Source organism: Podarcis vaucheri, assembly GCF_965113315.1.
Source record: "Podarcis vaucheri genome assembly, chromosome: 6".
In the NCBI taxonomy this organism is placed as follows: Eukaryota; Metazoa; Chordata; class Lepidosauria; order Squamata; family Lacertidae; genus Podarcis; species Podarcis vaucheri.
This window is the reverse complement of record NC_138764.1, coordinates 66,176,828-66,204,621: the sequence shown is the minus strand read 5'-3', so window position 1 is coordinate 66,204,621 and position 27,794 is coordinate 66,176,828. Positions and strand designations below refer to the sequence as shown.

General features: G+C 43.7%; 2 protein-coding genes and 1 long non-coding RNA gene across 4 annotated transcripts in view; 1 reads left to right on the top strand and 2 right to left on the bottom strand.

Annotated features, from left to right (window-relative positions):
• Window positions 1-138: 138 nt before the first annotated feature.
• Window positions 139-27,793, top strand: ELK4 (ETS transcription factor ELK4). 2 transcript variants are annotated; one of them, XM_082228375.1, is made up of 6 exons: window positions 139-362; window positions 6,339-6,554; window positions 8,234-9,115; window positions 10,104-10,220; window positions 12,047-12,146; window positions 27,636-27,793. In XM_082228375.1, exons 2-5 carry the CDS (start codon window positions 6,348-6,350, stop codon window positions 12,143-12,145), a joined length of 1,305 nt encoding a protein of 434 aa, XP_082084501.1. In that variant the 5' UTR covers window positions 139-362; window positions 6,339-6,347; the 3' UTR covers window position 12,146; window positions 27,636-27,793. The 2 variants fall into 2 exon arrangements, with proteins under 2 accessions (XP_082084501.1, XP_082084502.1); XM_082228376.1 differs by lacking the exon at window positions 27,636-27,793 and adding an exon at window positions 21,693-22,995.
• On the bottom strand, window positions 16,522-21,678 carry LOC309535371. Its single transcript, XR_014221226.1, has 2 exons — window positions 18,882-21,678; window positions 16,522-18,557 (listed from the first exon to the last, which is right to left on the bottom strand). It is a non-coding gene; the product is annotated as an uncharacterized lncRNA (long non-coding RNA).
• MFSD4A (major facilitator superfamily domain containing 4A) overlaps window positions 23,005-27,794 on the bottom strand; it is a 51,263-nt gene continuing 46,473 nt past the window's right edge. The window contains exons 9-10 of the mRNA XM_082228360.1: window positions 25,327-25,447; window positions 23,005-23,513 (exon numbers count right to left, since the gene is read on the bottom strand). Coding sequence (XP_082084486.1) covers window positions 23,449-23,513; window positions 25,327-25,447 — 186 coding nt within the window. The 3' untranslated portion in view covers window positions 23,005-23,448. The remainder of the gene's footprint in view (window positions 23,514-25,326; window positions 25,448-27,794) is intronic.

Here is a 27,794-nt window from a genome sequence, read left to right as displayed (position 1 = left end):
GGGCGGGAGGTGGGCCGAGCGTTTTCATTGGCCCACCCTCCGACTGCGCCTGCTTACGATTGGCTTGGCCCTCAAATTTCCATTCCTCCCTTTCCCGGGAGGGTGGAGGGGCGGAAGTGGCGGGTACGGCGGCCGTAATGAGACCGCGGAGTCCGCCTGCGACGGAGTGAAGCTGCTGCCCCGTCAGCCCCCTTTCGCGACGCGGCTCGCTGCTTCCGCATCGGCCGCGAAGGGATGGGGACTCGCACTCGGAGTCTCCGCGGGGACTCCCGGCCATGAAAGGCAGGGACTCGGCAGGGAGCTCAGCACCTGCCGCCGCACGGGGACCGCTTGGCGCGGGCGGGCGGGCGGGCTCCGCCTAGGTGAGTGCCGGGCCGGGACCCCTTCCCCGTCGACCTCCGTCCCGCCCCGGGCCCCGGCGCCACACCCCCGGCCCGGCCAGGATCGCCCTGGAAGACGCTCAGCCCGCGCGGTGGCCTCTGCTTCCCTAGGTGGGACGGACGGCTGCGTCCTCGAAGGCTGGCAGAAGTGCTCTCTGCCCATGCTCTGGGGAACCGCTTTGTTATTAATCCAGGGGCTAAGCTAGGGCTTCCGTACAAGATTAAGCTCATCCCCCCCTATCGCCCGCCCTTGTGGTTCCATGTGGGGCTGCTAACCAGTTTCCCCCGTTCTCTGTTGTAGCTGCTTTATGGGTTTCTTCCCATTCCTTCTCTCAACTCTACTCACAGACTTGGCTGTGTTGTACCCACTCGCTTCTGTAATTAGTAAAATCAAATTGGTCAGCATTTGCTGCCAGTTACATTAGTTTCACTTGCTGGTGCATAGGTGCTTCTCTACAGCATGTTATCTCGCTGGCTTCTTTCAAGCAGCCCTGCCCAAACTACTGCCATTTTTTTCACAGGTGAAGGAAGGAGGGAATTGGTGTGAGAGTTCTGGCTATGCAATAATTCGGAAATGCTTTCCTGGCTCGAGCAGCTGAAATCTGTCTGCTGGACTATACTGGCAGAAGCCCATTAGTTTTTCTTTATAACTGATGTTTGTACATTGTCCTGCATCCCCTGGGGCTTAACTACAGACCCAGCCTATGGAATTTAATCTCAGTTTTGTCTTCTGGTTTCTGCAGAAATCTTAAGATGTGGTTCCTCAAATATGTTGTTATCTTCCCAGCTGCCTCGCTTTTCAGAATCTTTCATCATGGCTTTCCTGGAGTTCATGTCTCCCTATATTGTGTTGTCTGTTTCTTCTGGTTTCTAGCACTTATGACAGTCAGTTTCTTGTTACCCGAGGCTGTATTTGCATGAATGTGAGTAAACTGTGTTGGGTATTTCTGCAGGGTTTATTCAGGAGGACACAGCTTCTATACTGGTTGTGTGTGTCATAACAACAGGATGTCATACACAGCTATCCCAGAGTTATGTCCTTCCTAAAATACACTCTGTAACTTACAGTTTGGGAGTGGAAAGAATAAGCCCTTCTCTTGTAATGCTCATGTGAACAAACACCTCTTTAAAGAAGAGTCTGTGCTCACGTTAGCTTCTCTTTTTGCATGTTTCAAGAGGTTGTGACTTTAAAAATAATTTGTTAGTTGAAATTCCTAATGGGAATATGATCTGGACTTGTATCAAGGTGGCTAACCTGTGGCTTATCAGAAGCTGTTGGACTCCTATCAGCTCCAGCGTGTGTGGCCAGTGGTCACAAATGATGTGAGTTGTAGGCCAAATACAGGTTAATCACCCCTGCAGAGCCTGCCATTATACAAGATCACATTGACTGGCAAAAGAATCTGAACTGTGGCCTGGCAGTTGCACAGTGTGGCAGAGACACCTCTGCACCCATAGCCCTGTCACCCATACCAGCTGCTGCGAGGGGAAAAGGAGCTCTGTACCAGTGGAGTGATGCAATCCAAACACACACACATACCCCAGTGTGGGCAGTGGGGGTTGAATTATACCCTAAACCTAGTTCTGTGTTTCTAGCAGAGGCATACTTAGGGCTTGGCAAGGAGCTGTATCAGCTCCCCCCCCCCCCCCCCGGTAAAAAATAAAAAAATAAAAATCACTTCTGTGTTTGGTCTTGCCACGACAGTGGCATCATGTCGCCACACACATATATGCCATACACTCCATAGTCTCCCATGGTCTGCCTTCATATCGCCTTGCCATTTCTCCTCCTGCTCAGCAATGAAATTCATGGCTAAACTCACAACTTTATGCAGATAACTAGGGTATGCCTCTGGTTTCCAGTCGTTAATCACAAATTAGCATTGTTTACCTATAAACAAGGCACTTGGATATATGGGTAAACTCTGGCCTATTACCTTTTTCTATAACAATCCTGTGGTTCCTAAAACCAGTTAGAAGAGATAATAATTGATCTGTGTTATGTGATCTGAGTTCTGCACCCCAGACATGTCCCTCTGTTACCATTTGACTCTCCTGCTGTCCTGTAATCTCTATTGTCTTTTCTTCCCACTACCCCATAGTAAAATTCATTCAGCCCATAGATTGCTACTTTTTTCTGGACCCCTTCCTAATTTCCCCCCTCTTACACAACATGCTTACTCTTTTCTGCCCCATTCAGATTTTCGGAATCTGTTAGCATTTCCTCACATTCTTGTTCCCTTTAAGTTTACTTTAATCTACTCCTGCAGCAACTAGCCTGCTTCTGTTCTAAGGGAGTCCTATCTTTCCCTAAGTATCCCCATTTGCTTCACTGCATGTGACCCTCATCCACTGTCACTTCCTATTGCCATTGTGGCAAAATACAGTGGTACCTCGGGTTAAGTACTTAATTCGTTCTGGAGGTCTGTTCTTAACCTGAAACTGTTCTTAACCTGAAGCACTATTTTAGCTAATGGGGCCTCCCGCTGCCACTGCGCCGCTGGAACACGATTTCTGTTCTCATCCTGAAGCAAAGTTCTTAACCTGAAGCATTATTTCTGGGTTAGCGGAGTCTGCAACCTGAAGCGTATGTAACTTGAAGCGTATGTAACCTGAGGTACCACTGTACCCCTTGCTCCACTTTGCTTGCTTTATACCCAGCTGCCCTGCTTTGTGTTGTGTTTGGTTTGCTGCTGCTAACCTGGCCAAGAGATGGGACAGCAGTTGTGGGCAGAAACTGGAGCAGGGAGACATAGTGGGATGTTTTTGTGGTTGGTAGGAGCAAACTAGAAAAATAAACAAATGTATATTTTTGAAAACTTAAACTGGCAGAGGGGTTCATGTTTGCAAACTGCTGCAAACACTTGAATTTGCTTATTATGGGGATCTTTCTACCTCTCTTCCATTGGAAAAAGTCGCAAAAAGTATATTAAGAACTCTTTTCATTGAGTGTACAAGATCCCCTAGAAATGCTTCTGAAAGCAATCAGTGAGATGGGATGCTCTGTCAGTGTCTGAGTTATTTGTATGAAAATCCTTGGGCTTCATTTTTGTGGTGTGAAGTCTGGTGTGTGTGCGTGCGCGCATATATAAGCCAGGAACTTGGAAAATGAAAGCAACTGCTAAAAGCATTGAAATCTTGCAGTTCTGTTCAGGACTTTGATCTCTGTAAGGTTATGGTAGCTATTTGTAATCAGCTCTGCAAGCCTACCCTTTCTCCTGTGAACTTTGATTTCCTCCCCGGAAATGCTTACTGAGATCACAGCATTTTCTTAAAACAAAAATATCTGAACTACAATAAGGATGCATTTATAAATATCCCCCCCTATAATAACAAAGTGAATGGCTCTGTGCCAAAAAAAAGATGGCATTGAAAATGGGGCCACCCAGGGAGAATAGTTTTGGCATATTCAAGGACAGAGCCGTCAAAGGGGGTGGGATACAGGAGCTGCTGCTGTATTTGTCCCCAGCAGGGGACCTAGACTCTAAACCTTGCAGAATGAAAGTCATAAAGCAAAATGTGCAGGCACCATTTGAAGTAAGCCCATACTGACATCCTTTTGGCACCAGGTGTTGAAGGAAAATGTCATTGTAATGTGGGGTGGAATTGAACGTAGCTCTGACTGGGGTATGCTTGCATAATAGGACCTCCATGCCCCCTAACCCTCCAGAGCTGGTGGGGTGTGTGTGAGGGGAGGAAAGTTTAGTTGCATGAGCAGACCTTGTTCCATGGCATATGCAACAACTGAGTTGAATTTATGCTTCCGTTTTCAATGTAAACCACCTGGAGACCTTTTAAGTAACAAGCAACTAATAGGTCTAGTAAGTAAGAATACCTTTGCAGCTGTGCTGGAGTAGAATCAGAGTTGTTGAGGGATGAAAAGGAAAGTGTACTAGTGCACAAAGCTCCCACCCATCCCTGTAGTGAGGATGCATGTGTATTTTTGTCCTAGCTATAGGATAGTGGCATAACTATAGGTTGTTTTTTTACCTATATGACATCATTATTTGCTAGCAAAATGCCTGAACAGAAGCAAAACGGTAAGCAGTTCCTTAGAAAGGTGGCTTCTATACTGAAAAGTAAACACCAAATCATAGTTTCTTAGCTGGATTAGTGCAAAGTGACAGAGTTGATCCTTTGCATGTAAAACTGGGGTTTCCTCAGTTATCTTACCTGGTTGTGTCTTGAGGCAGATAATCCTGTTGGTTCTAGTCAGAAGTGGAGTTGAGGGGGGTTGTGATCTGCTGCTTCTGAATATCCAGCAAGAAACAGATTAAAAGACTCAACACAGGCCTGTTCTTTTAACAGTACAGTCTGCTAGTGTTGCATATCTGTGTAGTGCGTGTCTTGAGTTCTTTAAATGACTCCTTTCCTTGGCAAGGTCCCATTAAAAACAGACGGAATGACAGACTCTACCTAAAGGGGGAGCAGGGAGAAGTACCTGCCCCAAGGCAAAATTTAATTAGGAATGCGTAACCCTGTTTTGTCATGCTAGATTGTCCTGCGAATCCTTTTATAGAGCCAACTACATTCAACCATCTCCTTTGAATAGGCCGAAGAGTTTCTTCTACAGAATTATTTCTTACTTTTTGTGTTGATTCTGTAATATGTACATGCTACCAAAGTTATTCTGGGTATCAATTTGCACCACCTGCCCTGCAACTGGCAGTTTGTATATCTCAGCACTTAGTTTAGTGAAAGGATCTTGAGGATAGTGGTGGGCCAAGACTTCAGCTCCATCCTCATAGTGACCGTCCTGCTGCTACAGCCTCTGCTGTGTCTACATCTCACTTTGGCCTGTGTGAGAGGAAAAGATAGCCCCCATTAGACTGGACTTTGCACACCGTTTGCCAATGGTGAATTTCACTCAGGTGAAATAAGAGCTAGGTGAGATGAATATTTCCACCACTGAAGAACCTCTTTATTTCAGTGTGCTGTATATCTAACTGGGTACCTCTCCTGCTTTCTTCAGTTGTAGGAGTTTGGAGGACAATATAATATTAAAGCTAGAACTTGCAAGGTGCCTGCAACAGCGGGTAGCCTGGCTGCTCATCTCTCCTTCTTTGAACAGGGATGTGGTAGCAGGTTTCTGTCTGTTCAGACACTACAGTTTTTCAGGTGTACATGTAAGGTGGTAACATGTGAATATGACCCAACACATGTTTGCAAATGTGTGGATTTACTTGAACATTCATCAGAGAGCCAGGATTGGTGGTTGCTTATGAAGGGTATATTTGTTTGCATAATATGAAAATTGGCCTGGGCTCCTTTCATTCTCTAATCCAGAGCTGGCCAATGTTGTTTGATTACAGCTCCCTTTATCCCTGACTATTAGCCATGCTAGGAGAGGTTGATGAGAGATGGAGATCAACAGCATCTGGAGGGCACCACACTGACTATCCCTTCTCTAATGTGTTATATTTTATAACTCAGATTTCATTCAGAAGTAGAATTTGAGTGCTAAAATTAAAAGCAACATGGTGGCCAATCCTTGAACAAGACGACACCCTTTGCCCCTCCAGCATCAGTAGTAATGCATTTTCTTAAGAGAAAAAAACTAAATTGTAATTGTGGCTGTTTCGCTTTGTGTGCTATTTGCGCTATTTTTGTTTTGAACGTTCTGCAAAGAGTCTAACCTGGCTGCTGAACTGGCACAGTTTCTGATGAGCAAAGCTAGACCTATGGAGGGACTTTTCATAGATAAATGTAATGAGTTAGTGTGGCTCTCCAAACGGTTTTGATTTAACTAAATGAGACTCTAAATCGTCCCAGTGTAGAGAATGTGGCCCTCCTAAACTTTTGTTTTTTGTTTCTGTTGGTAACTCGTGTTTCTCCTCCGGCAGTACTGATTATTGCAACATACCGTTTATTTTAGGAGGGATGTGCATGTGACCCCCCCAAAGCATTGTGTATGACCCCTGTGAGAATCTTCTCAGCTTCTCTTCTTCTGCATTTCAGCTCACTGCTATGGACAGTGCGATCACCTTGTGGCAGTTCCTTTTACAACTCCTCCAGGAGCCTCGGAACAAGGATGTCATCTGCTGGACCTCCAATGACGGAGAGTTCAAGCTGCTGCAGGCGGAAGAGGTGGCCCGCCTCTGGGGGATCCGTAAAAACAAGCCCAGTATGAACTATGACAAACTCAGTCGTGCTCTCAGATATTACTATGTGAAGGTAACTCCAGCCTTTAGTTTGTATCAGATATGGAACCCTCCTTTCCTTCTGCCCCAGCCTAATGAGCTTTTCTGTTTTCCAAGGGTAATGCAATGCTATACAGTGGTACCTCGGGTTAAGTACTTAATTCGTTCTGGAGGTCTGTTCTTAACCTGAAACTGTTCTTAGCACCACTTTAGCTAATGGGGCCTCCTGCTGCTGCCGCGCCGCTGGAGCATGATTTCTGTTCTTATCCTGAAGCAAAGTTCTTAACTTGAAGCACTATTTCTGTGTTAGTGGAGTGTGTAACCTGAAGCGTATGTAACCTGAAGCGTGTGTAACCCGAGGTACCACTGTACAAGCTTGGGTATCATGAGAGCTGTTTTCTGTGGCTGAGAGTTTAGCTTTTCAGGCCCTGAACTACTTCTAAAGAGTTATTAAGTGTCTTAGACGTTTAAGTGAGGCTTTCCAAGAAAATCACCTGTCAGGTTGCCAAAAATGAGTGCAAATTTCAGGGAAATGAAAGCCCTAAAAACACAAAGTAATGACAACTTGCTATACTCCTGTGATGCCATTTTGTATTTGGCACTGTCCTAAAATATTTTGTTTTAAGTCTGAATTCAAATAGACTTTAATCTCCCCCACCCTTTTACTTCACATATATATGCATTGCCTTTTCCAGAATAGTGAACGACATAGGAAGCTGCCCCACCTCCTGTGCAAGTACATTGCTTCCCCCCCTAGAAGGAGCCTATTCAGTGCTACCCAAGTAGAAGGAAGAGGGATATTTTCATATGATCTTATTTTTCAAACTGTCCTTGTGTGGGTGCATGGGATAAGAAAATAAATGTTCCGGAGGCCTGCAGATTAGAACTTAAAGTTGAGATAACATTGGCTTGCTCATTAAACTTACAATTCAGTACTTCAGTAAGTACAGAAGGAAATAAGTGTTGCTGAATACGGCTTAGAGGCATTGAAGTGGCTCCAGTTCATGCTGTTTTGCTGAATGTCAGCTGCTTATTTCCCATCAGCTACATAAAAGTTACATAAATCTTCTCTCATTTGAGTACTTAACCTTGGTGCTGTAACACAGTGCGCCCACAGATGCAAACACAGTGCCCATCTTCAGTATTTGGGCTTAAGCTTCCTTGCCTTTTAAATCAAGGCCATAAAATGTGTAGGTAGTAGACTGAGTCTGGGCCCATTACGTGTGACATGGGCCATTATGATTTAATGCACATTGCGGATGGGCTTTTTAGTGTGTGGGTGGCCAGACAGGAGAGAAATGGCAAAACTTTCCATGATCGGTGAATGTTCTGGATTCAGCCAGTGCTGTAGCCTTGTTGAAGCTAACTTTGGGTGTGACCTGATTACTGCAGGGATGAACAGTACCTTGGACTCCCCCCACCCCCTTAAGCCACTCTGAGTTTCTAAATGGAAGGGTGGGATATAAATGTAGGCAGAATCCAGGCTAAGCTAGTTGTACTTCATTTCCATTAAAATCAATGGGGCTTGGTCGTTGCTGATGAAGTGTTAGCAACTTAGCCTGGATCTAACACATAATAACTATGTAACTAAGCTTGTCCTCAAATGTAAGTAATTTTCTTACTGAAGTGGGGCGTCCTTGGGTTGAGGCGCCGAAGGAAGAATTCAAATGAGAGGAGTGCCTGACGCCTTCTTATTGTTTGATGTTTCCACAGAACATCATCAAAAAAGTGAATGGCCAGAAGTTTGTTTACAAGTTTGTGTCTTACCCGGAGATTTTGAATATGGACCCCTTAGCGGTTGGCAGGATTGAGGGTGATGCCGAGGCTCAGGCGGGCTTGATAGACATTAGCAATGCTGCAAAGGACTTGGAGAACTGTGGGAAGGAGAAGCCTCAGCCCTGTGCAAAGTCCTCCAGCCGCAACGATTACATCCACTCAGGCCTATATTCTTCATTCACTTTGAACTCCCTGAACTCTTCCTCTTGTGTAAAACTCTTTAAGCCAATCAATATGGAGAACCCGACTGAGAAACTGGTGGAGAAAAAGGGTCCTCAGGATCTGACACCGTCTGTCATAAAATTTGTGACCGTGTCCTCCAAGAAGCTTTCGATCTCCCCCCTCGCCTCTACCGCTCAGCCACCCTCTACTCTGTCAGCTGCTTCCACTCTCCCTTCTGGCTCAGATGAGAGTCTCCAGGCTTTGGAGTCCCTGGTAACACCGAAAGCTGAGACGTCCACACCCTTGCCGTGCTTGACCGCCAATTTCGCCCCTACTCCTCCTGCAGCCTCCGTTTCTCCTCCTCTCCAGGTTCCTCCCAGGTCTCCTTTGCCACCTTTAAGTTCTGATCTGGCTATAGACACAGATCCTGAGCCTGTGTCGTGCCAGCAGCTGGAACATTCTCAGAACCAAGTCTTGGAGTTCAAAGAGCAGGGTTCTTCCATTCTAGAAAAGGAGTTTCGTCATAGCCGAACTAGAAAGCCTAAAGGGCTGGAAATTGCTCCCACTCTGGTCATTACTGGCAGTGACCCAAGTCCGCTGGGGATACTAAGCCCTTCTCTCCCTACTGCTTCTCTTACACCAGCACTTTTTTCACAGGTAATCCTGTCTTCCGTTACTTCTAAACCAAATCCTGTATGTGTGCAGGAAGCATGGCAGAGAGATGACCTCTTCAGAAGAGGTGTGCTAACTTTTCTAAAGGTTATGAGTCAGCAGACAGGGATTTTTCTAAGCTGGATGGAAATCTAACCTGTTGCCTGTGATCAAGTACATAGCCAACCAGACCAAGGTGTGTTTAGTGTAATATGTACTGATCTTTACATGATGGAGGTAGAGCATAGAGTCAGTTTAGAATGCCTCACGTTTCTAGAACTTTTTGGCAAGGGTGGCATGAAAATCATTTGAGAGATCCAAACATCCTAAGCTGATTTTTCATGTTTGGATACACGAAAAGCCAATGCAAATGTCATGCTCTTTTTGCTAGCTTAATTTCAAAGAGAGAAATTTCTGTGCTAGCTTAATTTCAAAGAGAGAACGTATACAGCAAGGTTTAGGTGCATGGTTTTTTGGTTTTTTAAAATACTAGCCGTGCGAGTACAGCATGAACAAAGCTTAGATGTCAGAAATTAGTTCAGATCACTGTTAAAAGTGACCATCTTTGCTTGAATCTGTTCTATCTAGCTCATGTTCAATTGTAGATTTGCACACATTCACCAAAAGCTATTAAACTGAAGTAGTGACTTTCCAAACTTGATCACCTGCTATTTTGGGTGTCTGGTGCCATCAACTGATGCTGAAACAACTGCCTTGGCTTCCTTAGAGCATGGTGCTGATAATGCCAAGGTTTCAAGTTCGCTCCCCGTATGCTGCACATTCCTGCATTGCAGGGGGTTGGCATAGATGATCTTCAGGATCCCTTCCAACTCTACAATTCGATGATTCTAAGCCCAGGTGACCTCGGTGGCTTGGAAGTGTTAAATGCTTGCTAGTTATACTGCTGGTAATGGAAGTTCAGGTGTTAAATGGTTTCTTATGTTAAGTTCCTATATTAAACTGGTGTTGTGACATTGTTTTGTATGTCTCACAGACGCCTATTTTGCTGACCCCAAGCCCCTTGCTCTCCAGTATCCATTTCTGGAGCACTCTCAGTCCAGTTGCCCCTCTCAGCCCAGCAAGATTGCAAGGTGCTAACACCCTTTTCCAGGTAAGTTCCAGTGGATGACTTCAGAGGTGGAGCTAGCTGCTCTGGCACTTGGAGTGCCCCACCTGCTGTGTACTCGGGGGCGGGGCAAGCATCCCAGGGGGATGGGGGGCAATATCACCCCCCCTTCAGGGATAACAGCAGGGGCGGGCCGCACCCACCGCACCCCCCTTACTCCACCAGTGGATGACTTATGTAAAAGAGCCAACAAGATTTGCAAAAATAGAAATATCTCCTCTTCTTATAGGTTCATCTCAATTCAGATGGTTCTCCATTTGAGAAACAAGCCATGGGCTCCTCTGCTCTTTCCTCTTCTGCACAGTTTCACTTTCACTTTGCAGCTTACTGCTGACTTTAGATGCTGTGACAGTGAATCAGAAAGCTGTGGTTAACACTTGCACTGCAAACCAGAATTTTTAAAAAGCATGCTTTTCCAATTCTGACTTGGAGGGTGAGTGCTAACAATAGTCCATGTAATCCAGACTTTGTAGCACCCTTAGTTCTGGAAGCCTTCCAGTTTAAGCACAATGGATTGGAAAATGTTCTTTTAATGTGTTCTTTTTAGCTTTGTTCTTTTAATGGAAAATCCTTAATGAAACATGGAACATGAGCACAGTGGAGACTGTGTTAATCCCGAAGAGTAAGCATAGTTTTGTCATTGAGATAATCCAATGGTAAGATGAGCAAATAATTGTTCGCTTTGAGTGCCGCACCCGATTCCAGGTGAAGGATACCGTTTAGTGATTGAATAGGAACACATTGTGTATGTTGTTATGTTGTGTACAGTGGTACCTTGAGTTAAGTACTTAATTCTTTCCGGAGGTCTGTTCTTAACCTGAAACTGTTCTTAACCTGAAGCACCACTTTAGCTAATGGGGCCTCCTGCTGCTGCCAAAGCACAATTTCTGTTCTCATCCTGAAGCAAAGTTCTTAATCCGAGGTACTATTTCTGGGTTAGCGGAGTCTGTAACCTGAAGCATATGTAAGCTGAAGCATATGTAACCCGAGGTACCACTGTACATAAGAGTAAATTTTTTTGTTGTAACTGCCCTGTGATCTTTGGATGAAGGGTAGTGTACAATTTTTCACTATTATTCAAGCCTTTCAGAAAAATTAAGGTACAGCTTGTATCTTTAATTTGTGTGACTCGGTGTGTACATCAAAATGGCGTAAGTAAATTACTCAGTGCTTGTATATGGATGCTGAGATGAGAGAACCAAGGTTGTGATATGCAGGTTAAGGTATGCGTATGAGATATATATATATATATAGAGAGAGAGAGAGAGAGAATATACTCAATGTAATCTACAGCAAACTTTGAAGCTTGAAGTGGCATTTATATATTATGTGCTGGCAGGAGCTAAGAACAGTTGTCCAAAGCTGCTTTTAAAAAGGTTTTCCAGTTGATCTGTTAATTGGCAGAATAAAAAAATAACAATCTCACAAGCATTTTGGAGTAAAAGAATTCAACCCAGGATAGCCTTTTATCTCAGTCATGTACTGTAGTCAAAAGTGGCCCAGTGAAAACGCCCTCTAGTGACAAACTGTTATAGTACCAGGTTAGAAAAACGGAGGCATTTGTCGCCACGTCATCTCTGGTGGCTTTGCTCCCTTGGTTTGTTTCTGTAAGATCATTTTGCAGTGTGAGTAGTGAACTGAAAAGGCAAGTATGAACAGACGAGCTTCTTAGAAATGGTAATGTTAAATTGTTAATTATTCTGCTGAAATGAATAGTCTCAACACACCAGCTATCAGTGGAAAAGATAAATGCTAGTGCACAGAAAACCTTTTACACTGGTGCAATCTTGGTATCTGTTTCTGTTTTTCAGTTTCCATCGGTGCTGAGTACTCATGGACCATTTACGATGTCCGGAATGGACGGCCCCTCCACTCCTGGGCCTTTCTCCCCAGATTTGCAGAAGACATAGGGTATGGCCTTCTGGAAAAAGGACAGGTGGAAATCAAGATAAAGAGGTTTCATTGAAATGATGAAATCTGTTTTTCAATATGGGGTTTGCAATTCCACAGAGACAATATGAACAGGCTTGGGTTTTTTTTGCTATTCCCGGTTTAAATGCCTTTTCAAAAATTCCTTTCAAGACATAAGGGAATTTTTATGGAAACGCCTTAATTGGAGACTGTTCTCCAAGATCACTTTTCTCACCTGGTTCTTCTGATTTAAGAAGGCTTCTCTTGGTAAAGCGATTTTTCTTGAGGGGGGTGGAATGCAATGATTGATTCTGCAGCAGCTGATACCAGTCACAACTTTCCTTTTTGACTGGTAACCTTTTGCCCCTTTGCTTTTGTATAACCTATCAAAATATTAATCTCCATTGGAAGCTGGCATTCCAAGAAATACTTGGAAAATGTTTTTTTTTTAAGGCTTGCTTTAGGGTTGATAATTTCTCTATTAGTAATGCAGGAATGCTGTACGAAAATATATTATCTCTTTGTAAGAGGAAACTTTTCAGGAGCATTTTATGGTGATATAGAAGAACTGGGCAAAATTTTAAGGGTGTTGCCTGTAAATAGAGAAGATCTAGTTGTGTATCCTTTAGCCAAAATTGTTGATTCATCTCCAGAGAAATGCATAGCACATGGAATGAATGAATCGTTTTGGTCTTTAGAAATATTTGGATGTTTTACGTCTGATATTGCTTGGTAGGTTTAAAAAACAAAACCCTGATATTTAAAGAAGCACACCATTTTAACTGCAGATCCTGGCAACTGATGTTTTGTGGCATTGGGGTAACCATATATCTGATATGCTGTGTGTGGTGTTGTCTTGATGCTTGATAAGGTCGTATGTAGATCTGACATTTGAGCAGTGAATGTGTGCTTGTATTCTATTATTTTATTCTCCCCTGTCCCCTTTCAACAAATAAGGTACCGTATTTTTCGCCCCATAAGACGCACTTTTCCCCCTCCAAAAATGAAGGGGAAATCGGGGTGCGTCTTATGGGGCGAATGCCTGCAAGCCTCGCGCGCCCGGCAGGAGGTCCCACCGGGTGCGCGAGGCTTGGGGCGGCAGCCTGTCGCCCGAAGCACGGGGAGCCCTCGGGAGGGCTCCCCCTGCTTCGGGCGAGTGTCTGCAAGCCTCGCGCACCCGGCAGGAGGTCCCACCGGGTGCGTGAGGCTTGGGGCGGCAGCGGACTGCTTGCGCGCACCTAGAAGCTTGGGGCGCGCTGAGCTCCGCACGCCCCAAGCTCCTGGTGTAGCGCAGCGCACCTGGGGGGGAAATAAAATTTTTTTCCTTTATTTTCCCCCCAAAAATCTAGGTGCGTCTTATGGGCCGGTGCGTCTTATGGGGCGAAAAATACGGTATCCAAAGAACAGTCAGTGCTGCTCTTGGCCCCTGATACCTCTGGGTGATCCACTTTTCTTTTTGGCCACACTCTCACTCGGATTTAAAGTGTGAGCATGTTGATGCTCCTAAAAGTAGAAATAATGTGTGGTTATTTGAAAGTGTTCCTGTTGATGAGGAGGGTGTGAGTGGGAAAGGGCAAGGTGGTGTGGGCTGCTTTATAGCCTGAAAGAGCTAAAAGCTGTTTTCAGACTGCACTTAATCTTGCGGCAAGGGAGTGGTTAAACCATACTTGAACTGTTCTTGGATGTCTCCACTATGAGGATAGTTTAGAGGTAATTTGGTGGTCGTGTTATGCTGGCTTCCTGATGTAGCAGTCTGGCTTATATGACTGGAAATTGAAAGTATGATGGGAACCTGGATAGATGTTTACAGCATTAGTTGTTATCTCTCCATAGAAAGAGATGCATTGAGAGGCATAGTATTTCTGCATAAGTGCTACCCTTATCTTCTAGATTTGGGCCAAAGTCCCGAAAGTACCACAAGACCTGTAGCGTCACATAGCTATTTGATGGAAAGGTAAGATAAATACCAGGAATGGTGTTTGGCAGGGCTTTTTTTTTTTTTAATAGGGAAGTGTTGACCAGCTACTTATTAAGGACTAAATGCAATTTCCTACCACAATTTTAATGATGACTTTTAGTAGTCTGCAGAAGCAGAGAGCGTGAAAAGCAAGCAACTATTTGAAATGGTACCTCCAGTGCAAGATTAAACCTAGTGGATTTGAGAGAAGCTTGAAATGCTGTGTTTTGCATCCATCCCATTCTTTAAGATCAGCAGGGGACTTGAGCACAGTCATCCAGGCGCTTCTGCAAAATCTCTGTTAATTTCAAAATATGTACCTATGTATGAGAGTCCCCTAGGGCTGAGTACCATGCTAAAGGAGAAGACATTAGCTGGTTCTCTCCCCCCCCCACGCCCACTGAAATAGATAAACTAAATTTCTCCTTCTCCCATAGAGTTTGTGATGCACCATTCACAAGAACAGTCAGAAGTTAATTTCTTGGAGTACCCTTCCAAAACCACTTCTGGTAAGAGGAAAGGAATGGTGTAATATAGCTTAGAACCCAAAGAGACAGCAGAAGGTGAGTTCTTGTCTGTTACTGAAGGTTCATTGCTGTCATTCATTTTCCAGACGTGATCAGCTAAGTCATTTGAAAGGTCCATGTCTGTTGTGCCTAAATTGAATGTGCAATATTTCCATATATTCTGTTTAATGCAGCCATGCAGAAAAATAGCTGCAAGTAGTAAGTGAGAGGAGGCAACCTGCGTCCCCGAGTTTGCACAGGGGGTTGGTATTCTGCCTCATGGGCTAAAGTAATGACAGCACTTTTTAATAGCAGCCAATCTAGGCTGGCTGCTTTTGGCATATGTATTGGGGGGGTAGGAGAGAAGTCAGAGCGAGGTTTTGCTTTGCTTTACATTTCTTCTTGAGCACTAAAGGAATGCAATCAAACTATTTGTTCTTTTGTCTTCTTTCTCCCATCACCAAAGGAAACAGGCAGGGTATCTTTCGTCAAATATTTCTTGTGTGGTATATGGTGCACCTGTGCCGCATGTATATTTAAAAACATGTAAGTGAACCAAAGTTGGGCCATCTTGGTAGCAGTTTTGTTTATCCAGGTTTCACAATCTAGCCCCACCAGCCTCAAAAAGACGCACTGTTGTAACCTGGCTTGTTATACTGGGCTGAGGTATACATACACCTATTGCTCTTCTGTTTCAAGTGATTTGATAGAGCTCCGTGGCTTCATTTTGTGGAGGCTTTGCTTTTCTATTTGGTCTTGACCAGCTCTCTGCTTCATCCTTGACATGGCAGGTTGTTGGAGGGCTTACAGCGAACAACTGTCTCGTGCTTTTAGCCACTATGCTACAGCACCTTCCCTCCACCCCAGTGCCACCTTTGAAGGGTGGAATTGCTGCAGCTCTATTCTGTCAGTGATCCAAGTGCTAGCAGAATTGGGATTTCATGCTGCAAGGTTTCAAAAGAGATAACCAGCTAATATAGATATTTTGTATTTGTGTTTCAGCCAGTTCCAAGGTTGGACAGGTCTTTTTACTTTCATGCATGTTCTCTTTTAGTTTTTTTTTGGATGTGTTGAAAACATTTTAATTTACAGAAGAAGTTTTTCTTATGCTTTCAACTGTGTGCAAACTTAAGTTAGAGTCTGATCTAACTTTAAATGCTGGATGTTATATGTGTGTGTGTGTGTGTGTGTGTGTGTGTGGAAAAGAAAATAACCAGGTGTGTCACCGAGTTAAGGGAGTTAACTGTTTCTTATTTGGGAGTTATTTGGGAGAGAAGAGCAATCCTGATTTGTATTCTGCATACTATGTTGGCATGAATTGGTGTCCGATTGCTCTTTACCTCATTCGCTCAGTTTTGGCAGTCTTTGGGGTAGCCTAAATCATTCATTGTATCTGCTAGAGTTATATCGTTGCCAACTGTTTTATTGCCTTTTGAAGTATCTAATTGCATGTAAGCACTTGTTCACACAGCACATCTTTGTATTGTAGCAAGAGGGCTGTTGTTCATTTTTAAAACAGAAAGAGTGATTAAGGGATGCCCAAGAAACTAAATGTTGTTTTTCAAGTTCTAAGTAAGCAAAAAGGACTTCCTTCTCTTACTTTGTGTCAGTTCCCCCAAGCACGTGTATTGGATTTCAGCCGCCATTTACAGTCATCCCACCAAGTTTTACAGCAGTTGAGGTTGAAACAGATTGCGAGAGGGCGCAACGAACCCATTTTTATCTTTGATTCTATGTTGCACGGGGTTGGACTAGAAGACCTTAAATTCTGTGATTCTAAGAAATGCCAGAGAACTTTAAATTCTCCACGGCTGTTAATGGCAACATAAATAGTATCAGTAAGCCACAAGGGAATGACCTAATCTAGTGCCGCTGAACACAACAGCTCCTAATCTTGCCAATGTGTGCAGCCTTTATTTCTTGTGGAGAAAGCATTAGGCTGATGTCTGTGGCCCTGGAGAAAAGTGTGATGTGGTCCTTAAAGGGCTCAAGGGTAGAGGAGAGTATTTAACACAGTCATTTGTGAATCTGAAATACAATTAATGGGTTGTGGCCTGATTTGGATACACATCTTCTCCCCCCCCCTCCTTCACAGGGACTGTAGTGGTTAGACCTATCTTAAAAGATGGATGGATATTATTTGATTACCTTGTAATGTGCATTGCTTTATTTTGCTTTTCACATGTTGTGTGTCATATTTGGTAGTTGCTTGGAGATGCTTGGGTAAAGTTACTAATAATCTTAAACAGTGCTAATTCCCAGCTTGCTAAACCATAGCTTAGTGGGTGGAATCGAGCAGCTTGACTATTTCACTGCTTGCTTCTTGGTTTAATAAAGCGATGTTTAGCTGTTGCATCCCAAATGGGGAACTGAATGTTCACCTCGATCTTAAACCATCTTCAAGCTCTAGTTTAATATCCTGGCTACTAAATCAACATTGAACCACAATTCCCCATTTTTGACATAGCAGCTTGTTGTGGCCAGCTACTGAACAGTGGTTTAAGCAAGCTGCAAACTCAGCATCCAAAATGGGCCAGTATCTGTTTTGATATATATATTAATGCTTTCTTCCCTTTAATTCAGGGCTGGGCAGTGCCACAATAGGAATTATGCAGAAATGATCAGGGCTGGCTAACCATTTTGGTCTCAGAGTTTCTCACAGAAGATCAATGAGTAGCCAAAATCCTGCTGAATCCTGCTAAAAGGTCTATATAATCCAACATCTTATCTCCCCCTGCATAGTTAAATGGGTACTGCAGAAAGTCCAAAAGCAGGAACTTAGTGTTGCTTCTAACAACTGATATTTGGTGTCAGCATTTCCCTGAAAGGAGAAGACCCTCCCTCTGTTTCATGAATTGATTCGATCCCCGCTTTAAAGCCATCGGCCATCAGAACATCTTGTCACCGTGAGCTCCGTAACGTAAGTGGAGCACTGTATTAATAACTGGAAGCTTTTCTTTTCCCATGTGGGAGTCTTTAGAAAGTCTCTCTTTGGGAAGCATTGTGTGATCAGAGGAGCAAGTAGTGAGTTGAATGCACAGGTTTTCTAGCTGGTCCTTCTTGAGTGGTGAGATTTCTTTGGGGAAATGTTTTGAAACTGTGGCTTGGTGTTGACTTTTGGTCTTGCTGTTCAGTTGCACCACTTTTTAATGCTCCATACTAGAAGTTTTTTGTTTGTTTTTTAATCTACTCTTTCAAACTTGTATAGAAAAGTCTTGTTCTAAAGTATTTTTAAAATAGTGTTTGTATTTTTATAGCAGTGTTACCAGATGGCCTTATGTACGTCACAGTGTGGGTACAGTAGCATAATTCATGCATCCCCCCCCATATTTGTATTCGTAAATAGTATGCTCATGTGTATCTAAGAATACGCAAAAGGTAGAGGCTTGGGAGCTAATGAGAGAAGCTAGAACATAGTGCTCTAGCATGAAATACTTGGCAAATGAAAAAAGCCTGAATTAATATTGTGAAGGAGCCGATGACTTTACATAAATTCCAGGACTCCAGAATGCTTCAGTGTTCTGTCTTTCTATCAGGACACTATCTAGTCTGTAAACAGACCCCTGTGTTGCAATATAGACAAGCTGAACAATATAACACAACACGATGGCCAATAACAATGGCACTAAACACTATTTACTGACTAATACAAATGATCAGAAATTACAACCAAAGTCTCAATCTTCTTCACCAGTCACGGTGGAATAATTCAAAAGTTTGATATATACATAATCTGTCGCCAAATATCAGCGGAACAGAGTTTCCGGATAACCAATCTGTTTTGTTCAATGCTTCATCAGCCAATCTTGATCAATTCTTCATCAGCCAGACTTGTAAGAATTAATATGAGAAGGATGCAGTTCAATTTCTTAACGAGCCAATCTTACATGTAAGCAAATATAAACGCTGTAGAAAATATGCTCTGGATCAGTGCTCATATGGTACTGTCTTGGCTGATGAAGCATTGAATGAAAGAGATTGGTTATCCGGAAACTCTGCTCCGGTGATATTTGGTGACAGGTTACGTATACACTGGTACCGCAGGTTAAGTACTTAATTTGTTCCAGAGGTCTGTTCTTAACCTGAAACTGTTCTTAACCTGAAGCACCACTTTAGCTAATGGGGCTGCCGCGCCGCCGGATCACGATTTCTGTTCCCATCCTGAAGCAAAGTTCTTAACCTGAAGCACTATTTCTGGGTTAGTGGAGTCTGTAACCTGAAGCGTATGTAACCCAAGGTATCACTGTGTATTGAATTTTTGAATTATTCTACTGCGACTGGTGAAGAAGATTTAGAGACTTTGGTTGTAATTTCTGATTATTTGTATTAGTCTATAAATAGTGTTTAGTGCCATTGTTATTGGCCGTTGTGTTGTGTTATATTGTTCAGCAGGACACTAGCTAGTGCATTGGTTTTCAGTGGGTGGGTTGAGAGTCATTACCATGATGGGAGACTTGATCTGAAGCTGGCTGCAGCAGCACCTCTACCACTATACAAATATATGGTAAAAATTAAGGACGGTATCCATCGAATTAGTTCAGTTAGTGCCATGGAGCTTCCTCTCCCTTACCTCTCAGAGGACTTGGGGGAACCCCCAAACAGATTTAGGGGGCATCAGAGGAGAAGTTCTGTAGCACAACTGGAAGTCCTTGCACAAACAATTACTTCATTGGATGCCACCCAAGGGGATCGGTATCCAAATGCATGTTTGAGGTAATGCTATGTCTGAAAAGGCTTGAGGACTCCTAGTCCTAGTGCATTTATAGGCACCATTTTGTGGCAGGAGGAGCAAGTTTGGAGGCTCCTGATGAGTTTCAAGTGGTGGCTCTGGGACATTACTGTTCAGATCTGAGCCTTCCATCTATTTTTGTTTGGGTTACACCTGTTTTAAGATGGCAGAGCATGTTCCTGCAGTTGCCATTTTACTTATAAGCTCATGTACTGTTGATTTCTCCCCCTCCCTTTCTAAATGACTGCTGTTCCTAGAGCAAAGTCTGTGCTTTTGCTCAGTTCTGGCATCAAAAGTAGAACTGTCTTGAGTCTTCAACTTAAGGGCTCCAATTGGTTATCCCCCAAGCTGACCAATGCAGGGCAGAGCACTGGCAGTGGATTACGCTAGGTCCTCAGGTTATTGTTACTTACAAGAAGTAACAGAGCAGGTTTACAGAAGGGAAAGGGCTTTCTTATTTTAGCTCCCTTTGGGAATAAAGTCCCCGTTCTTCTCCCAAGGCCTTTGTGCGGCTGGTTGTAGAGAAAATAAAATTGGCTCTAGCTTCTACCAGGGAAGTACTCATTCTAGTACAGAGGACCTTGGGCTGCATGTGTGTTCTGCAATATGCATGCAGTCTCAAACATGGAAGGGACTGTGTTGGTGCATCTTAGAATGGATTCAATATATGAACCTCCATGTGTGGAAGGTTTGGCTGGCTAAACAGGATTTATTTGGAAAATAAGTGAATTTAGCTGGGGGAGAGTAGGTTGTTGATGTTTTGTTCCCATTTTTTTTTAAAAAAACCCTGAAAATCTGTACCATTTGATATATATCCAGTATGTTAATGCCATTCTGTAAAATATTGCTGATATGTAATGCAATTGCATAATAGCCAAAGTTCTAAGTATGTTCTCAGTGTTATTGTTTTGACTATATAAGCACCTCTGGGTAAGATATGAGGGAGGCCTTCAAAATGTTAACAGGTTGGTTAGAAAAGGAAGAAAAATCTGCCTCTTAAGAAACAATTTTATTACAGGAGTATAATTCTCGGTCAAAAGCTAGTCTTAAAAGTCTTCAAGAAACTGTACAGTGATGCCATTTTTGTGGATTAGTTTGCTATTAAAAGTCGGTATATATTGGCTGTTGCACATCCAAACATAATGAAGGTCTTTGCTGCAAAATCAGGTGACTATTTTCTATTGCTTAGACTTTTGTGCAAAAAAGGTTTAGGGTAATCTTTTTTTTAAAAAAGTAAAGTTTGGAGGAAGCATTGCTTATTTTGTTTAAGAACTGACAGAGGGATATGTTTTGTATAATAATGCAAGATGGCTTTAAACAGTGTAGCAAATCATGTTAATATGTGCAACCAGACTTGCAAAATAATTGTATTTTTTTAAATAAATATTTTTTAACAAATGTCATTATTTGGAGTGTTACTCTTCTGCAGTGGAAAGAAGTTGTCACTGCAGTTCAGTTATAATAGCCATCTCACTGGATTCTTGAAATAGAGGTAGCAGTAGTGTAATCACCAAGCATTGTCTGAACTGTGTAATATATAAATGTAGATGTGCCTCTTCTCTATCAGTAGTGATGGTACCATTCTCAAAGAACTGAATGTATTCAAATGATGCCTATTCATTACTAAGTACTGTTCTAGGTTTCTCAGCCACAGCTGTAGCGCTGTAAGCAAAAATAGATTGGTGGCATCGTGGTACAATTTGAGAAACCTGCTTTGGAAGAAACAGACTGAACCTCCTACTTTCTTTTTGCTTTCTGGCATTTGAAGTATCTGTGACTGTTAACCCATTTGTGGTTTGAAGAACACGAATGGCAAGGAAATCAGTCTGGAGAAGCAAATTTAGGAGACCAAGGCTATTTACAAACCATACATTTAAAACACCTCCCCCAAATAATAATGGAAACTGTAGTTTGAGGGGTAAACCACAGTGCCTAGGATTTTGGGGTGTTTTAAAGGGATGATGTGTATACAGCCGTTCAGTGCCAGTTTACAACAGTTTTCTGCTTGAATTAAATTACCCCCCCCCCAGATTCCTTTCTCTTAGATCCCAATACCTTAAAGCTTTAACTCATTCAGACTTTCTGCATTCATGTCTCTTGCCTTGCACCCGTGGTGCATCTGAAACAGTTCAAGAGAATTTATCAAGGTTCCAGTTTTCTAACTGATATTTCCTGAGCAGGCACATGTGTTGTTTTTGTAGTTATTTTTAGCTATTACAGCAATATTTTTTCAAAATTGAGATTAAAACGTATACTTATGTAGTTCATACACCTTTTCAGTTACAGAAGCTATACCTATTTAGTAGAATAATTGTAAAATTATGCTTGTTTGTCTTTCTCTCTACACTTGAAAGGGACACTAAAGAATTAACTTTCTATAAAGGCTGCTAGCTACTGGGATGAACAGTGATGCTGCAGTACATGTAAAGTGTCTATGCTTGTTAAATAAGTAATGAAGTAGGTATGGATTAATTGCATGTGAGGTGTAACCTCAAAATAAGCCAAATCAGGAATGCAACTTTTACTCCTGCTGTTAACACAGTGGTTGCTATCAGAGGCAACAGCAAAGCATGGTTTGCCATAAACAAGCAGGTGTAATTTTTGCTCAAGCATGTTCTTCATGTACACAGTGGAATGAAATTAAAAGTCCCCACTTCTGGTTTATGGCAAATGATATTTTGCTGTTTCACCCACACCTGGTAAACCATGGCTTGCTGTAAACCAGCATGAGAACTCAATATTCTTGCAATGCTAACATTCTGTTAAAGACAAATTATATTGTTGCTCAGGTTCACAAGAGAAATACAACGTTTTGCTTAATCGGATTAAGGTCTACCTGGTTCTGCCGCCTTGTCCAAGAATCCTAGGGAGCAGTTGCTGTAGGTAGTCCACTGGAAAAGGCTGTGGTCCAACACACATATATAAACTTAGAGCACAAGATGACACAAGCTCTGTAATCAAGGCGTGTATATTTTAAGGATTGGACAACATGGAAATCAAAGATGAGGGCGCATACCCATGCAACATAGCAATTGAAGTCAAATGACAACAGAAAAATTCAGTATAATGCACAATTTTGAAATGAGCAGTGCAACAAGCCTCTAGGGGGAAATAGCTCTACTTGAGTGAAGTTGCTGGGTCCCATCTTAGTTACTCCACGAGTTCATGCGACAAGAGCAATCACATTAACATTCCTTTATATATACACACACACATGTATATCTATCTGTGGGACAGAAATTGCAACAAAGCCAGCTCAAGTTTGCTAAAGCTAAGTTTTAGACTATCCCAATACCTTCTCTCTTTAGAACAGTCAAGAACATGGCTGCCTTCTTAATATTCAGTACCTCTCAAGTTCTGCTTCCGGAAGGCACCTCATTATATTGCACAAATGGAAGAGACTTGATGTTTGGCTTCATGTACTTCAAAATTTTCATACTTCATGGGTAAAGCTGTCCCATCAACAGAAGTAGCCTACAGCTCTCCTGTTCCTTCTTCTGTACTAATTGTGAACCATCAGTATATTCTGGTTCTACTGAACTCAACCCACCATTAGTTTCACTGTACCTTTCCCACTGCCCTGGCATTTCCGCCATGTGAAATCCCATCTGGAGACGCACAAAACTTGAATACTTCAACCTGGGTGATGCAGTATTTTTTAAAAAATAAAATAAAATTCTGGATGCCTGTTGTACAGCATCAGTGAATAGAGTTCATAATGCTGCAGCAAACGTTTTGCAACTTGATCAAATTAGAAATATCTACAGCTGCCTCTTGGTTTGCAGTGAATGAACTTTAGGAAGCCTCCCGCTACCCCCAAGGTTCTAAAGTGACAGGAATACACCTTTCACTGCCTGTGTTCCTGAAGGGATATGGGAGGTTACCAGAGGAGTTAAACTTTCACATGTCAAGATTCCAGCCCTTCTAGTCTTCATTCTTGCTACAGTGATTCTTCTCTAGCGACGGACCGACTGGCTGATGTGAATGAGTTGGAACCGACAAGTCAGAGAATAGAAAATCCAGGTAGTTTTAAACCAGACGGTAAGAGCAAATCTTTCTTTTGGTTGGTGTGACGGTGTGCTTGATCCAAATACAAACTCACGGCTTCCTTTAGCTCTGATAAAGTCCAGGTTCTTCCATTGATGGTGGTGGCTTGTCCGGTGACAGATCCAGATCTGCAAAACAAGATTCCTCTCAGCAGCCATTCAGAAACGAAACAGCCGGTGGATGAGCTTTGACTTTTAAGGTGGAAGTCATTGGCAGGCTACATACCTTCTACCCTTTCCAAACACAACCATGTGCTCACATCAAAGAGAGCTACGTTTAGCTCTCTGCATGTTCTAAGACATGCATTTCCACTTCACTTTTCTTGGTTCACTGTGTCTTCATGGCACTGCACTGGGTGGTTCCGAGTCTTGCCTACAACTGGCTCTTAATCGGGTAGCGGGGTGAAGCTGCGCCGTTAGCTTCCCAGCAGGTGGGTCACTCTTGTTTACTGCGGGAGGGTGGTGAGATCGTGCGGAAATCGGCGTGGCATGAACGCACCAGTGGAGTCCATCTGGTGCTCCTACCAGTGCATTTGCACTGTGTCCACTGCCTCATCCATCTCTCTCCTGGTAAGCAATAGCAACCCTCCTGCTAGTCAGTGGCTCTGCCCCACCTGGTGAGCCACTTCAGCTCATAATGGGACATTTGCTACTACTTGCATAATACATTCTACACCTAACTCAGTTGAGCTCATATCTCCTTTTATCTGGAAAAACAATGGACTTAATGCACTGTAGTAAGATGCTCATGTTGACAGCAGCAGATGCAACAAGAAGTGGAAACAGGATTAGTTTAACCACCCTATGCACAAAGCTCAAAGCGCACCTGCTCTGCTCCTCCCTTAACCAAGAAGGGAAAGTTCATGGAACCACTGGCTGCAGCCCAAACTCTGGTTTGTTTTGGGGAGAATAAAACCACGACTGGGAAGGCAGGAACAAGCCTTGGCTTCAGATCATGGCTTATTTTTTCCTCTCCATGCTACAAGTGTTGGTACAGATGCAAAGCTACACCAGCTGCCTTTTGCCATGACTTAGATTGTCATTTTTAAATTATTGGTTCTACTGAGACTGTAATCTTGTATTCTCTATTGGTGAGTTGACAGCTTTGTGGCCTGTTTTCCCCGTTCTACAGGGTGAGTTGTGTGCACCAGCCTGTAACATGGGTAGGTAAAAGAAACCATGCTTGTTGAGCTGTTATTGCATTTATATCCTACTTCTCCCCCAAAAGGGTGGTGTACATGGCTCTCCCCCTTGCCATGTTAGCCTCCCAAGAACCCTGAGAGGTAGGGCTGGGCTGAGAGTTGATCACGGGCCCAAGGTCACCCACTCAGTGAACTTCATGGCTGAATGGGGGATTTGAACCCTGGTCTCTCATGGGCAAGTGCAGCACCTTAACCACTACCTCCCAGCTTAGGATTTAAGAGCAGGCTGGCTAATCTGTGGCCTTCAAGATGGTGTTGGGACTACACCTCCCATCACCCCCCAGTGTCCGCCATGCTGGCTGGGGCTGTTGGGAGTTGAATTCCCAACATTTCCAGGATTGGCTACTCCTGGCTTTGAAATGTTGAAGTCTGTTTGCAGCTTAAGCAAGGAAAGCTGACTCATGCTTGTTTTTAAAAATTGATTGAGCACCTTTTAAGCTCTTCCTCCACCCCCACTTTCCTGCTATATTGTTTTTAAAAAGTGCTTTATTTCACCCCCTAGCCTCTTTGTTCAACAGCAAAGAAAGTAAAGTTTGGGGTGCCAGACAGATCATTGTAGGCCAAGCCAGGCAGGAAGAACAGGCAGGAAGCAGCTGTAAAGCAAACACTTCCTTGCATTTTCTCCTTGGAGCAAGACACCCTGGCTTGCTTTGCAGTAATGCCGGACCCCCCTCTTCCATTCTTTTCAGAAGTGTGGAAGGAAGGGGGAGAGGTTGGGATAATGGGCTGGCAGTCCTTACCTGATTGGGGTTGAGGGTGCATCCTGTGGGAAAACAGAAGGAAGATGTAGAAAACGAAGGCAAAGGCTCCAAAGATGGTCCCACACACTAGGAAACTGTAACTGCCCTGGTCATGAATGATCTGTCGCAAAAGAAAAACAGCAAGGTTCAGGGCAGCCTTCGCACCTCATGAGAGCCACACATTGCCTTGAATGGGCCTGGGAGCCAGAGGAATAACGTCAGAGTGCACCAGCTGTGCTGACGGGGGTTGGATAGGATCCATTTCCCATGAGTGGGCTGTTTCAGACAGATTGTCTGACCTTCAGAGAAAGCAGCAGATGCCATCTGTTTCCCTAGGGTGTCTACCTGCCAGAAAACCTATCTCAGAAGGGAAAGAGCAGGAGTTCAAGAAATGTACTGCCCAGCTTTCAACTGCAAAGGTGTCTTGAGCCACTCCATGCAACGCCTTGACTCAAAACAGAAAAACATTTCACCCACTGGATGAGGAGGCTCTCTGTCAAGAAATTTGCTTGAGTTAAACCTCTGTGTTATTTCTTAATTTGGTATCCTGCCCTTCCTCCTAGCAGCTCAAGGTAATACACGCCATTCTTCTCCTACCCCACTGGCGGAGGAAGGGGTGTGTGGTCTGTCCCAGGTGTCATCCTTGAGATGGGGTTACATCATCGCAGGTGGCACCCCCCCCCCGGTGGGACAGAGGTGGAGATCGCAGCCCTGTGGGACGCTTGCCCCACCCCCGGGTGCATAGCATGTGGGCTGGTCCAGGTGATGGAGCAGCTAGCTTCGCCTCTGTCCTACCCCCCCCCAGCTTTATCCTCACAACCACCCTGCAAAGTAGGTTAGGCTGAGTGAGGAAGACTGCCCGCACCCCAAATGCCACTGAGGGATTTGAGCACACATCATGGTACAGTGGTGCCCCGCAAGACGAAATTAATTCGTTCCGCAATTTTTGTCGTCTAGCGAATTTTTCGTCTTGCGAAGCACGAAATCCCATAGGAATGCATTGAAAATCAATTAATGCGTTCCTATGGTCAAAAAAAGTCCAAACAAAGCCAAATTTGGTACAACAACAGTTTATTAACTGCTCTTTAAAGTCACACATACTGTAAAGAGCAGTTCAAAAATTTAAGGGAAAATAAATTAACTTTATAAACAAAACATGTCTTTGTTTTTAGTCAAAGAAAAAAAGTCGCGAGACGTTTTCGTCTTGCGAAGCAAGCCCATAGGGGAAATTCGTCTTGCGAGGCAAATCGCGAACGGAAAAACCTTTCGTCTAGCGAGTTTTTTGTATTGCGAGGCATTCGTCTTGCGGGGCACCACTGTACCTTCCTCAAGGGTTTGAAAGAAGGCAAGACTAAATATCACCCAAGGGGCTATGCTGCAGGACTGATGACATGAGGATAGCTGCAGGTTGCATGTTCTGCCACCAGAGGCCACCAGGTGATAGCCATCATGAGCGGTACTGCATACACTTTGCATACAGGAGATAAGAGATTCAATCCAGTTTAAAGTGGCAAGGGGTGTGGACTAATTCTTAAGGAGACCCCAGAGAGCTGCAAACAGTCCTGGCCTAGGTAGACAAATTGCCTTGGCAGAAGGTTGCTTCCTCTGTTCCTTTCACACTTTATTAGAAACAGATCAATTGCCCTTTGCTTCAGTCTTAGCTTCAGAATAAGCTTGACTTTCTAAAAACTCCAGAAAACCATGAGCAGCATTTCCATACATGTTGAGTTCCTTCTTGCAGGAGTATTTGGATGGAGACAGTCATTAACATTATGAAGCATGTGGTGGGACACACAGGGTTGTAGCCAAAGCAATGCTAAGCAATGTATTCCATTAGCACAATGGAGCTTCTCCTGCTTACCTCCCCAGGTCCACCCCCAATCTGCGCTGATTTTCCTCCCGAACCTCTGGTAAAGATTTGGGGAGGGCATGGGGTGCAGACAGAGGGAGGAGAAGAGGAGAAGTTGCATTGCACAAGTATAAATCCTTGCACTAATGGAACAAATACACAGGATATCATCCATGCTTTGCATGCAGAAGGTCCCAGAGTCAATTGCTGGCTTCTGTAGATAAGGCTGGGAAAGTCTCAGGTTGAGCTGCTGGACCATGGATGGGGAACCTGCAGATCTTCAGATATTCTGGACTCCCAACTCCCATCATTCCTGGCCACCAGCCGTGCTGGCTAGGAATAACTGAACATGGTCAGAAATTATGGGAACTAGAATCCAACCATAGTTGGCCACAGAGCACCAGAAGCCTGTTGGATCAGACCGATGCACCATCTAATCCAAAATCCTCTTTCCCCACAGTGGGCCACCAGATGCCCATGGGAAACCAGCAAGCAGGTTCTCTGCCCTATTGTAGACAATACTGAACTGGTGCTCCAGCTGATGGCCATGAGAATCAGTCTCCTAAGCACTAACCAACAGAAAGCTTACGCCCAGCAGGGCGTTGGTGGATTCTGCACA

What these genes read in the sequence shown, in the direction of transcription:
- ELK4 (XM_082228375.1), top strand. Translation starts at nt 6,348, where the DNA reads ATGGACAGTGCGATCACCTTGTGGCAGTTCCTTTTACAACTCCTCCAG. An exon ending in TCAGATATTACTATGTGAAG is followed by an intron (nt 6,555 to 8,233) that starts GTAACTCCAGCC and finishes ATGTTTCCACAG; the next exon opens with AACATCATCAAAAAAGTGAA. An exon ending in GTGCTAACACCCTTTTCCAG is followed by an intron (nt 10,221 to 12,046) that starts GTAAGTTCCAGT and finishes TCTGTTTTTCAG; the next exon opens with TTTCCATCGGTGCTGAGTAC.